Source organism: Pollachius pollachius, assembly GCF_949987615.1.
Source record: "Pollachius pollachius genome assembly, chromosome: 6".
Classification (NCBI taxonomy): Eukaryota; Metazoa; Chordata; class Actinopteri; order Gadiformes; family Gadidae; genus Pollachius; species Pollachius pollachius.
Window position 1 is genome coordinate 12,634,028 of NC_136939.1, and position 11,432 is coordinate 12,645,459.

Here is an 11,432-nt window from a genome sequence, read left to right on the forward strand (position 1 = left end):
AGCCTTGAACCCGATTGAATTAGCCTTCACAACATGCTGCTTCAAATAATGAAGCCATAGCAAATTTTTACCCTTTAAACTAGAATACCACAGAGCCATTGCCGGTAGGAAAATTATAGATTTTGTCTAGAAAGACAAAATGGCTTTAATAACACCAAACGCAATGAATACATAATACTACTAACATAATCATTTTTAAGAAGTGAGAAAAAAAGAGAAAATAAATCGAATGCAAAATGATTATCCTACCCACCCATCTTAAAAATATTGTAAATCCTGTTTCTTTGGTTTATAAACCAAAGGGAAATTGCAGTAGACTATTTACTACTACATTATAATGAACTAATACTATATTATACTGAAAACAACACACATTGTCTTCTGTGTTTTTCGCTTGGTGGTAATGTGTGACTTTGCAACCTTGTGAAAGCCAGTGTGTCGAATGCGGCCTAATCACATTAAACTCTATTACCCAGCGCGTTGGAAAAAAACACATTAGGTTTGTAGGGGAGGGAACGTGTGACATCTGTGATGTTAATGGCGAGATGGAGCCTTCATCTTCTCAAAATGGGACAGAAGTTCTCCTTTTTACGGCCTAATAAAACAAATGGATGTTTCGGTGGCTGCATTAGCCATGAAGAGAGGCTATTGAGCTCATGTAATTTATCCTTAATGAGCCATTCACATTGTATGTGTTATAGAGGAGCTACTAGGGCTGCCATTGCGGGGAGTCTTTCGACCGGGGGGTTACATTGTAAGCTACGAATAAAGAATTATTGTAAGGTGTCTTCCACAGGTCGTTTAACATAAGACTTCGGTCGACAAACTCAACAGAAATTGTTAATCTTTGACTCTTTCGGTGGCGTACACAGCTGCAGACGCTCAGCGAAATCCCAGCGTCGCCTGATTCAAAACAGTTGTTAACAGCAACGCTCACCCTGCGCTGTGAAACACATTATCAGCACATTTTGTCCCACTCAATGTCACCATTGAACAGCACAGCTAAAACCGATCCCGCTGTTGCACAGACGCACGGTTTCGTGAGACTCACCGCTTGACGGAGAAGTGGATGCGGTGGCTCTGCTCCAGGATCTTCATGAGGGTCTTGGTGTCGTACTCTGAGGGCTTCTTCAGGCAGACCCCCTCCGGCAGCCCGTGGGCCACCACGCAGCCGGGCTCTTTCTGGATCCACTCGTAAGGCACCGGGACCAGGCTGCTTTGTCCAACGGCCTCGCCTGCAGGGACCAGGGAGACATCACGGTGAAGCGGACTGCCTACTACTACTTAATACTACCACTGTCCCCCTCAGAACAGGGCAACCCCTTAGGCTCTAACGCGGAGGAGTTCTGCCGAAAACTAGCTTTTGGGATACGGGGGAATAAACGTTGTTGATGGGGATTTTTTAACATTGGAAAAAATAACCAAGTATTTTGGCGCATTATCCTCCGTAGCATTAGTAGTTGGTTTTCTTTTCAATATTAAAGGTACCTGCTCATTTCAGAATACTTGATAATAATAGGCTTGATGTATTCAATGATTCCCTTTAGACAGAGCACATTCACAGGAGCGGCAGTGGGTATCAATATGTGACTATCAACTTCAAAAGAGAGGTTCAATAAAAAATCGGGTAATTAGCTCAGCTTCTACCCCATGCTTGGAATTATGATAATATCATATCACTGGTGTAGCATCTTCACAAGCGCTGTCAGCCACTTCTGAGGATCACAGTTGAAAATGATTTGAATAGCTTTTTTAGATCTCATCCCCCTCTTCCCCTCAGACCTCCTCCTATGGGCCTCTGTGCCCCTGCGGCATTACGGTCCTTGTATATCCAGCCAAGGTCGACACTCAAAACTTTGATACCAGAAAGAGAGTTTTCTCTTAGGCGTGCTGTGGTTTGGTGAGGAGGAGATCAGCTTTTTGGCATGTTACCTGTGGTATGGTCTGGGATTCTATTGTTCTCATACTCCTTACTCACACTCATTCCACTGATGTTGCCCCTGCCTCTTTTTCATTGTCTTTTAATGTATTCTATCTTTCTATGCTCGTTTCGGATCATTACAATATCCTGTTTTCGGCACGAAGTGCTCATAAATATACTGTTTTTTGTCGTATTTATGAGAAAGAGAAAGCTAAATTATCATGGTAATGATTATAACACTATTCCTATTAAAGAGGCTTCACGGCCTCTTCTTACTGTAAAGCACGGTGAAGACTTCCTCCACCATCTTGATCAGGACAAAGATGTTGGACTGGGGGTCCGAGAGAGACGTGTGGCTGGGCCTCTGCTTCAGGGTCTCGCCCTCCAGGCTCTTGCTCACATCACCCTCCTGGACTTTGATGTGTGAGTTGGCTGGCGTGTGCGTGGCACTTTGCAAACACGGCACCCCTGATGTTATACAAAGAGAAAGAAAAAAAGATTACATGGTTTGCATCTGCCTTGGCCGATGCACCGAATGCACTGCATGACGGACAGGAGTCACACTGCATCACTTTCATTGATTGAAAATTAAATGTATGTCAAGCTGAAACAAGCGCATAATTCAACAACCATGTGGTGAAGATGGAGAGAGTTCACAACGTGATACCGCAGCAGAGAGAGGGTTATTTGCATTCATAGCAATAAGAAAAAGCAGAGTTTGGAATTACTTAGGTTTGTTCTTCAGTACAAATTTGTTATTGAGGATATCAATAACAAATCATTTATTTGGTCTCACTCCCGTTCTCAGGTCTCACTCCAGCACCAACTATGGTTCGCACACAGAGACAGAGGCATAGAAAGATGCCTTTAAATTAAGTTAACAGTAACAGTGTAGGACACTATTTATTTGTTTATTTTGTGTGTAGGTATGAAGATCTTTAAAAGACATGTTTATGTTGAAACCAATATAGATACAAGTTGTCTCTTGTATTGGTTTGCCCTCTTATGGAAATAATAGTAAAAAGATTATATTCAAATGGTTCCAACCTTAGTGTTTTTTTAAGAGGGAATAATCTTCCAAATTTGTGGGCCAATTTGTAGAGCCCTAGTAACTAAAAATATCCAAGAAATTGACAATTTTAGTTTTAATAATAAAAGCGTCCCCTCTTTTGAAGAATATTAATGTCTTCCCTTTAGAGAAATAATTACATCACAGGCAATCTAGTTGCTTTGTACCTCCACGGGCACATAATGTTTCTGCACTTTGATGCATTTGTGGACGAATTTCAACGACCATTTTATGTGGATATTATTGTAAATCTCAGGATATTGTTTACTTTTACAACTCACAATGCACCTATGCGTGGAGTTTATTTGTTGCCAAAACAATGATAATGTGTTGTGTCTTCAAGCGTCCCATCATTTATTAGTTTGGAAAACTAATTTCACAACGGGATGCAGATTGAAAGTGAGCACTGTTTGCACGGCACATCATTTCCATAAATAGAACAGCTAGCCATGCATACACGTATTCATTTCTATCATTTGAACCAGCGTTTCCTCCATAATCTAAAATTAACCAGTTTAAATTAATTTTAAAATAAATAAAAAAAGATGTTTAAATATTAAGATCTTACGGCAAAACTTGAAGAAGTCTGTTTGGATTTCCCGCCGAGAGTTGAGGAACACCCTGCCCTTTTCTGTGCCCACGGCGATCACACTGTCCTCGTGCACGGTGACACATGCCACTTCTGCGTTCAGCTTGGACATGGCCAGGCACTGTAAAGACAGAACAGCCATTTATTTACATAAAAACCTAGTCAAACGATACAGAAACCAAGGAGTCCGTTAGGATGCTTATAATACAAGTGGGTCATCTTTTTGCCATCAACTGTTAGGAATCTAACACTTACTTGACCGTTAACAACAAGATTCTTGCAATTAGCAGAATTAAGGCTAGATAATGGGTTAAAACTAAACTTTCAGAACACAATAATGTGGACTTCAAATTAAATATTAACCACAAATAACTGACGGTTCAAACTTTCCATTGGTTGAAAAGCATTCTGGCGGTACATGATAACACAAATGCCTCCAGGCGTTTATGAGTGGAAAGCTCTCCATTCATAGCTGGGGGAAAAGCGGGGAGCTTTCCTCTTCTAGCTAGTATCTCATACTCCCTAGCAAGGAGCTGGGAGCTTGGCGATTTATGAAGTGAGCTCTCAGTCCTAACAAGCTAAACGCTACTACTAGCATTTGTAGGTTATTGGGTTTGGGGGAACACTTAGCCTCCAGATAGTACATTTGGAGGTCTGGTCCTTGGCCCTGATGATAGGCATCGAAACAAGCATCAATTTCATAACAGGCCCAGCTAGAACCTTTGCAGTTGCCTAGTCTAGCAGTTGTACTTGGTGGAGCTGGAAAATATAAGCCAAATAACATCATTTACATCGATATAACAAAGCTAAAATGACTATATTTTATGACATTTTAGAGTAACACACATATCCCAATGAGAGTATTAGCATGGTTGGCTGTGTATGCTGAAAGTTAATCAGAATTCAAACATGCTCACTTATAGGCTATACAGTCATAGCAGCTACAAATTACAAACTCATTCTCAATAAAAATAAAGACAAAATAGAATTACGGTCATGGTCTTCATTGAATGGCATGGCCGAATACTGATGTTGGGACGAAGACGATGACCATAATTGTAGTATGAGACGATTAAAGTTCTTGCCTATTGAAACAGGGATGCGACGTTTACGTACCACAGAGTCCAGGGCGGACACCAGACTGGTGAGGATCTCCTGTCTGGTGGAGATCAGCGGGCCAGCATGGTCCGCCCGGAAGTTTGTCCTGACACCTTCACATGCAGACTTTCGTATCTGAGCCATGCCGCTGCAGACAAGACATCCAGATAGACAGACAGACAGACAAAACGAGATGTGGGTTGATTAGTGATACTGGTGGTTTGGTGTAGTGATGCTGGCACGTCTTATGTTGATATGATGAAAATATCCGGTGGAAATGGTGCAGGACAGTGGGACTATTATGGCCAGTCAAAAAATCTGATTATGATAGGCAGGAAAAAAACATGTTATAGCAAGTGGTCCTGTGAGCTGGTTACAAACACTGGGTTCTGGCGTGGATTATATTCAGGCGCCCGTCAAACATGGCCACAGTTTTCATGTTTTCTTTCTTGTGAATTCTATATTCACATTAAGGAGAATTTAAAGTAAATAAGCACAAATTTAAAGAATGGCTAACCACACTTGTACTATATATTTGGAGTATTATAGTAGTAGTGTCATAGTATTATAGTGTTTTTTCTATGTATAACGTTTAGTGTGTAATACTACAGAGAAGCATAACACATATACAGCCAACTCACTTTTCTTTGCATGTTCAACATCAACCCAGATTTAACCGGTTTAACTTCCAAGGACAATCTTTTCTAATCCTATATTCCTGTAGCTTTATTCTTTGCTGTTGTCCCATTTTAATAAAATAAAAAAACGTATCTGATTCCCAATAATCGACTCTAATCTGAAAGGAATGAGTGATACGCTTTTGAAGGATAGTGTGAGTGATCGTTTCAGACTTTCCAGAAACTAGCTAGATACCATGGAAAATACATAAATAAAGTCAACAATTAAAATAAACATGGCTGGGGAATTTGCTCAAATAAGAGGCTTATGTGATGATAACAGCCTTATTTTAAGCAAATAGCCAAGACTGCATAAAGCAGGCTACATGAAATGCAAATACTTTCTCGAAAATTTGAATAAACACCAAAACCAGATTCACTCTCTTTATCCTTGATTTCCTCCCCTGAGAAGGGACACACATTGTAAAGTTAGGCCTACCTCTCAAATGAATAACAAATACACTATTTATCCAATGTGCTAAAAAGCCCATCTGCCTTTTGGCTTGAACAGCCATGTATCCGGATGACTCCTATTACAGAGCACTGCTGACCACCGAGATTAGATTAGATTAAATTACATTAGGTTGCAATTCAATAATCCCTTTAGGAAAATTGGGTTGTTGCAGCAGCCATGAATTGGGGCAGAGACGGGCATTGAACAAGGATGACCACAATACTGAAACCCAGTGGAACCACTGTAGGCAAGGACATATCATTAACGTGTTTAATAAGGGATATGTGTAGAATACAAAGCACCGTAGATAAATAAATGAACAAATAAGATCGATAATTGTAAATAGTAAAAGACAGAAAATAAAAGAAGCTAATGGGAGGGAAATTTAAAAAAAGGGTGCCATCCTAAAACCAGGCAGTGTTTTCTCATGGCAACTGAAATCCGTCACCTTGGAAACTAATCTCTGGGCATTCGAACAATGCAGGTCTGGCCTTTAATCTCTCCAGACACTAGGAGCCATTATGTTAGCCTCCAGCGAGCACCAAAACCCACAGACTAAATGGAGAAGAGAGGGAGGGAATCATCTGCACCGGTTGGAACATGCCAGGTCGGTTTGCCCGTCTAAATCCACCTTCCCTGGGGGCCAGGGTAAACATTAGCCCCCCTCTCTTAAATGATGACGGCCTTGAAATAGACGGCCTCCTCCTTCCACTCACGTACTGAAAGCAAAGGGAGCAACAAGGGAAGCGGAGATGAGAGGCATGCGTGTGTCGTCGTCGGCCATGAGAGAAGGGGTCTGGAATGGTCTGCAATCAGTGTTTCCCTCAGCACTGTATGGTTAAGGCGGCCGCCTTAACAACAATAGGGCCCCGCCTTGACTACCAATGTATAAAAAATATATATATGTTAGAAAAATATATATTTTTAATAAAATCTAAATATTTTTGAATAATTATGCATAAACAAAGTATAAAACTCTCGTAGGGAAAGAAAACATACTTTCATCAGTATAAAAAATAAAGTTAAATAATGCGTCAGTAATACCGTCCACAACAATGGTCGTGCCATGGAAACAGACCACCTTGACGAAGACATTTCCTGGTAATGTTAATGTGGTTCTCATCCTGGGCTGGAGTAGAGGCCCCATTTGTGAAAAATAAATTTGGGAGACTGGATGGCTGTTATATCAACGATCAATAATCAAATGGTATTGTACGCGTGTGCGTGTGAGCGTGTGTGTGTTTGTCATGACACAAGACGAAGTAGAATAGTTTTGGCATCAAGTTACAAGTTACTTATTGGCATTATGGACATTGGGTTCTAGCTTAGTTTAATTTAATTAGATACAAAGTACATTCTCTATATCAAACAGGCTCTTTAAAGTCTGCCTGTTTAAAGTGTGACATTCTGTAAACAACATTTTGTTTGAACATCATTGGCATGTATTGAAAATCTCTGAAAACAATTGAGATGGTCAGAAAAGGCACAGGTTTCAAAGAAGGGTTGGCAACGATGTTTTTCAAAACCACCCCCTTATTCCGCAAACCACTGTACAAATCCTAGGAGAAAAAAAAATGCAAAGTCACAAATGTTATCTAGGGCAAGAAAATCCCCTTTGAAACATCTGCCCTCAGGCAAGCCCAAGCAAAGGCCTACCAATAGATCCCTTCTCCTGTAGATGAAAAACGTCACAACTGTAACAGTATGGCAGTATAAGAGACTGTTTTCTGACTCTTTACCAACTTCTAGTAGTGTCAGTGTAATAACCATATCCAAGGGGCGGAAAATAGCTTGTGATAATCGTTCTACCGATCCTGCCAAGTGAAAGACTTTCTGCCTATAAATTCTCAACTACTTAAAATGTTGTCAATGAGAATTAAAGAACAGCTACCATTTATATAACTCAACGATTTTTGTATCACCCGTCATAAAGCATGATGTGCAATGATCTGCAAATCCTGCTTTAGGTTTGGAGAAAAATAAATCCACCCTGAAAGGAAGGCAATAAAGCCTGGCAGAGTGGGACTTTTCCCCGACAGGATTCAATGTGTAGCATAATAACAGAGATGTTGCCACCAATTATTTATGAAGAAATCCCCTTAAAAAAAATCTTCCAGATGTTAAACAAGTGATCAAAACTTAGAATGAAGCTTTAGCACCTGGGTTTCCTTAATATTAAGACTCTTGTCTATTAAAAGTGCTGCGGTTGCCGAATGCGTGTGAGGTTAAAACATGCATTCAATAACCAGGGCAAACCATTTAAACTGCTGCTGCTTACAGAGGCAAAAGGTGAAAAATGAATCATGGCACCATCGCAAGATAATGCATGCACACATGTATGCTTGCATATCGACTCATTGAGGGTAAGGGTGACGTCAATATTTGACCAACAAATAGGGGAATATAGGGAAGGTCAGGGTGTCTCTGAACAGTCTGTGACTATCAGCATCTGGAGAGTTTGTACATGCATTCCCAGCTGTGGTTAGGGTTTATTAAAATCAATGAGCCACAAAACACACCGAAGCATTGGCAATGTTTTGTGCTGGTATGGTCTTTATTGCTGTGCAATTTGACACTAAATCTGAAAATGATTGTGGGGACTATGAGGATAGAGACTTGGCCTTAAGAACAGATGGTAAAATTGCATTGCTGCTGATCGATTCATACGTTAAAATAGTATTTTTGTATATCTACAGTTGTATCAAGAATAGATATTTATAATGTCTCTCAAGATTAGAAGCATTGGAATTTGGGTTGAATAAGGGCAGCAGAATTATGCAGCGACCATTACTAAAATAGCTCATGTAATCTTGAATGTGCCAACGTTGACCATCCATGATGCAATTAAATGTTCCATAGACTTGTATACCTTTCATAAGAAAACAAGGATGTGAGCATGTAGATATATACTAGGTTATACCACATGTTTGGGCTATTTAAATCAGCAGCAACCTAGTTCCATGTGTGCTGCCTGACTCGTTTATCAAAACGTGTAAGAAAGCAAAAATCGAAAGTAGGAGGTTCATTTTCACAACTTGAAAACAATCCAGGCAATGACAAATCTTAAACAAAACATGTGTGTGTGTGTGTGTGTGTGTGTGTGTGTGTGTGTGTGTGTGTGTGTACATAGGAATAGTACTTGGTCGATGAGTAATAGTCGGGGCAGCAATTGAAAGGGACTAAGACAAAGCGTCTGGAAGTGAACCAATAATGGACATGTTTAGAGGGTCAAAGAGGTTAGACATGCCTTGAGAATATACTAGACAGTTGACAAAATCTGTAATACAGTGTAACAGTCCCAATTCCCAGTAAGGCTTCATGTCCGAGGTATAAATGAACAATACAAATAAATGCTTTATCATTCACGTCCACCTATTTGGATGATTACATTGTAACACTGCGTATTTCGGTTGGCTCAGGGCTGTGAGGTCACTTTACTTTGCTAACAATATCGTTATATGAACAAAATAATTATTATATATATATATATATACAAGTATAGGCTTAGGTTTGCCTACATTGAATAACTGCCTCCTTGGAAACTTTACAGGTGTACGAATGTGTGGCTAACATCTTCCTTGTGCAATACAAACAGGAGAGCTGCTGGTAGAGTTTACGTCCACGGAGGACACATGGATAATCTCATTAGGAACCGCTCGTTTCAATAAACCCCTATATTCTACAAGCCTATTGAAGTTTGTAATGCTGGCCAAGTTATTACGAAGTAATACTGGCGTGTGTGGTGCTTACTAGATGGCTGAGATAGAGTTATATTTACTACGAGGTTTTGTGTATTTCCAGAGAGAGGGTAGGTTTACAGTATTGTAGTGGCTCATTTGTTATTTTCTCCAACTAGATAGCTTGCAGTTAGAAGAGCAAGCACCATGACAGCGACGGCCAGCTTTGTTGTACCAGCGGTTTAGCCATGCATGGATAATAACGCTACCTCTCAGAGCTTTACCGCAAAGCTAAACGAGCTAAAGCTAGCTTCCATGACAGACAAATGAATTCCAAACAAAACATAGTATTGCTGGTGAGTCCACTAGCGAGGGGTCAAACGGACTGTGCGCGGTGGCAAAAGTCATGAACATTGTCATTCCCTTAATTAGTATGCGTGTTTAATCACGTAGGCTAATTAACGGGCTCCTCAGAACGCTTATCTAACTAGCCATCTTAACTGGTTAGCCCCTCTTTGCCTTAGCCTCCATGCTAGCAGACGTTAGCACTCCGCTTTCATCTCCTCCCCGCTGTCGAATTGGGTTATAATCTGTAATTTCAAAATGAACAACCGTGAAAAGTCACGTGCTCCACAAAGACATACTATTGGCATGTTGGTTGACATAATGAATTCTTAAAAATCTTACCTCAATTAACGATTCAATATCTCCGTCGCTACTGTCAATCCCGGAATAGGTTTATTCCCCGTTTTAATCCATCAGAAACACTCACTATTCCCATCTACAATGTACCGCCGCCGTCCGCTCAAACACCGTAATCTGAGGCATCACAACAACACACTCGGTCACAGGCCAGTTTGTTTATTTGTATATTTCAGTTTCTTTTTTTGAAACAGCAGCAGTCTATCCTTTCCCCTTTCTTTGTTCTGTAATCCAGTAAAATTGAAACTCATTCGCTTTTGCTAATCCCAGCCCAACTCAACAACATCATCTATTGGCTGCGATTTACATATAGGATTAGGGAACCTCTGGAAGGGAAAGAAAACAATGGAGGGAATTTACCTGGAATGGGCTGAAGACGTGATGTAATTAACAAAGCTCACATTTAACTTGACCTTTATGTAAGGTAAAAAAAAAACACATGTTTATTATGATGTGTGGCGTTTACATTGTACAATGCACTGCGACCGCATCGCATTTGTTTTAGTTATCAACAAAAATTGCCGGTTACAAAGATGACCTATTGAGCTATCAAACTAAAGTCGGAAATAGTGAAGATTTTTTGTCAACTAATAGTGTGTAAATACTCGTGTGTAAATAAGTCTCACAATAACACGCACGCACGCACGCACGCTCTCTCTCTCTCTCTCTCTCTCTCTCTCTCTCTCTCTCTCTCTCTCTCTCATATTTTTATAAAACCGTGAAGAAGAATAATCTTAAAGTAAAAGTATAAATATATTTAAGGTAATCAAATTACCTAATGTCCTTCTTCTCTTAGAATGGTAAAAAGCAAGCCTTAAAGATTAACTAGATATTTGAAAGTATGGAAAGATGCATACGAAAATGGAATCATGAATGTATATTTTAAACAGTTTTCCCTCTTATATAGATGAGGCCAATACAGTGTCCACCTAATCGTCTATATGGTCATTGTTTATTTGTTAGAAGCAGAAACGCCTTTGACTATGTTTGCTGGTCATACATGTGTAATAAAGTAGGCCTATTTATATTTACTAAACTAATACAAATTCTAAAAAATATCGTTATCTCTGAAGTAGTCGTGGGACAATATTCTTTAGATGCTGATCCCATTCCGACATTCTCTGAATTGATCACTTGATTAGTAGAAATTGATCTTAGGCTACTGAAAGGATAATTATGAACTTTATACTATAGCCTACCTGTTACCTACACAATATCAATTAAACTTAATTAATCCATTTTGGC

General features: G+C 39.8%; 1 protein-coding gene across 2 annotated transcripts in view; it reads right to left on the reverse strand.

Moving 5' to 3' along the window:
- The window catches only part of gtf2ird1 (GTF2I repeat domain containing 1), a 29,197-nt gene extending 18,840 nt beyond the window's left edge, over window positions 1-10,357 (reverse strand). For both annotated transcript variants that reach the window (XM_079737834.1, XM_079737833.1), the window contains exons 1-5: window positions 10,173-10,357; window positions 4,696-4,825; window positions 3,559-3,700; window positions 2,198-2,389; window positions 1,052-1,235 (exon numbers count right to left, since the gene is read on the reverse strand). In XM_079737834.1, coding sequence (XP_079593960.1) covers window positions 1,052-1,235; window positions 2,198-2,389; window positions 3,559-3,700; window positions 4,696-4,821 — 644 coding nt within the window. In that variant the 5' untranslated portion in view covers window positions 4,822-4,825; window positions 10,173-10,357. The remainder of the gene's footprint in view (window positions 1-1,051; window positions 1,236-2,197; window positions 2,390-3,558; window positions 3,701-4,695; window positions 4,826-10,172) is intronic.
- Window positions 10,358-11,432: the final 1,075 nt, after the last annotated feature.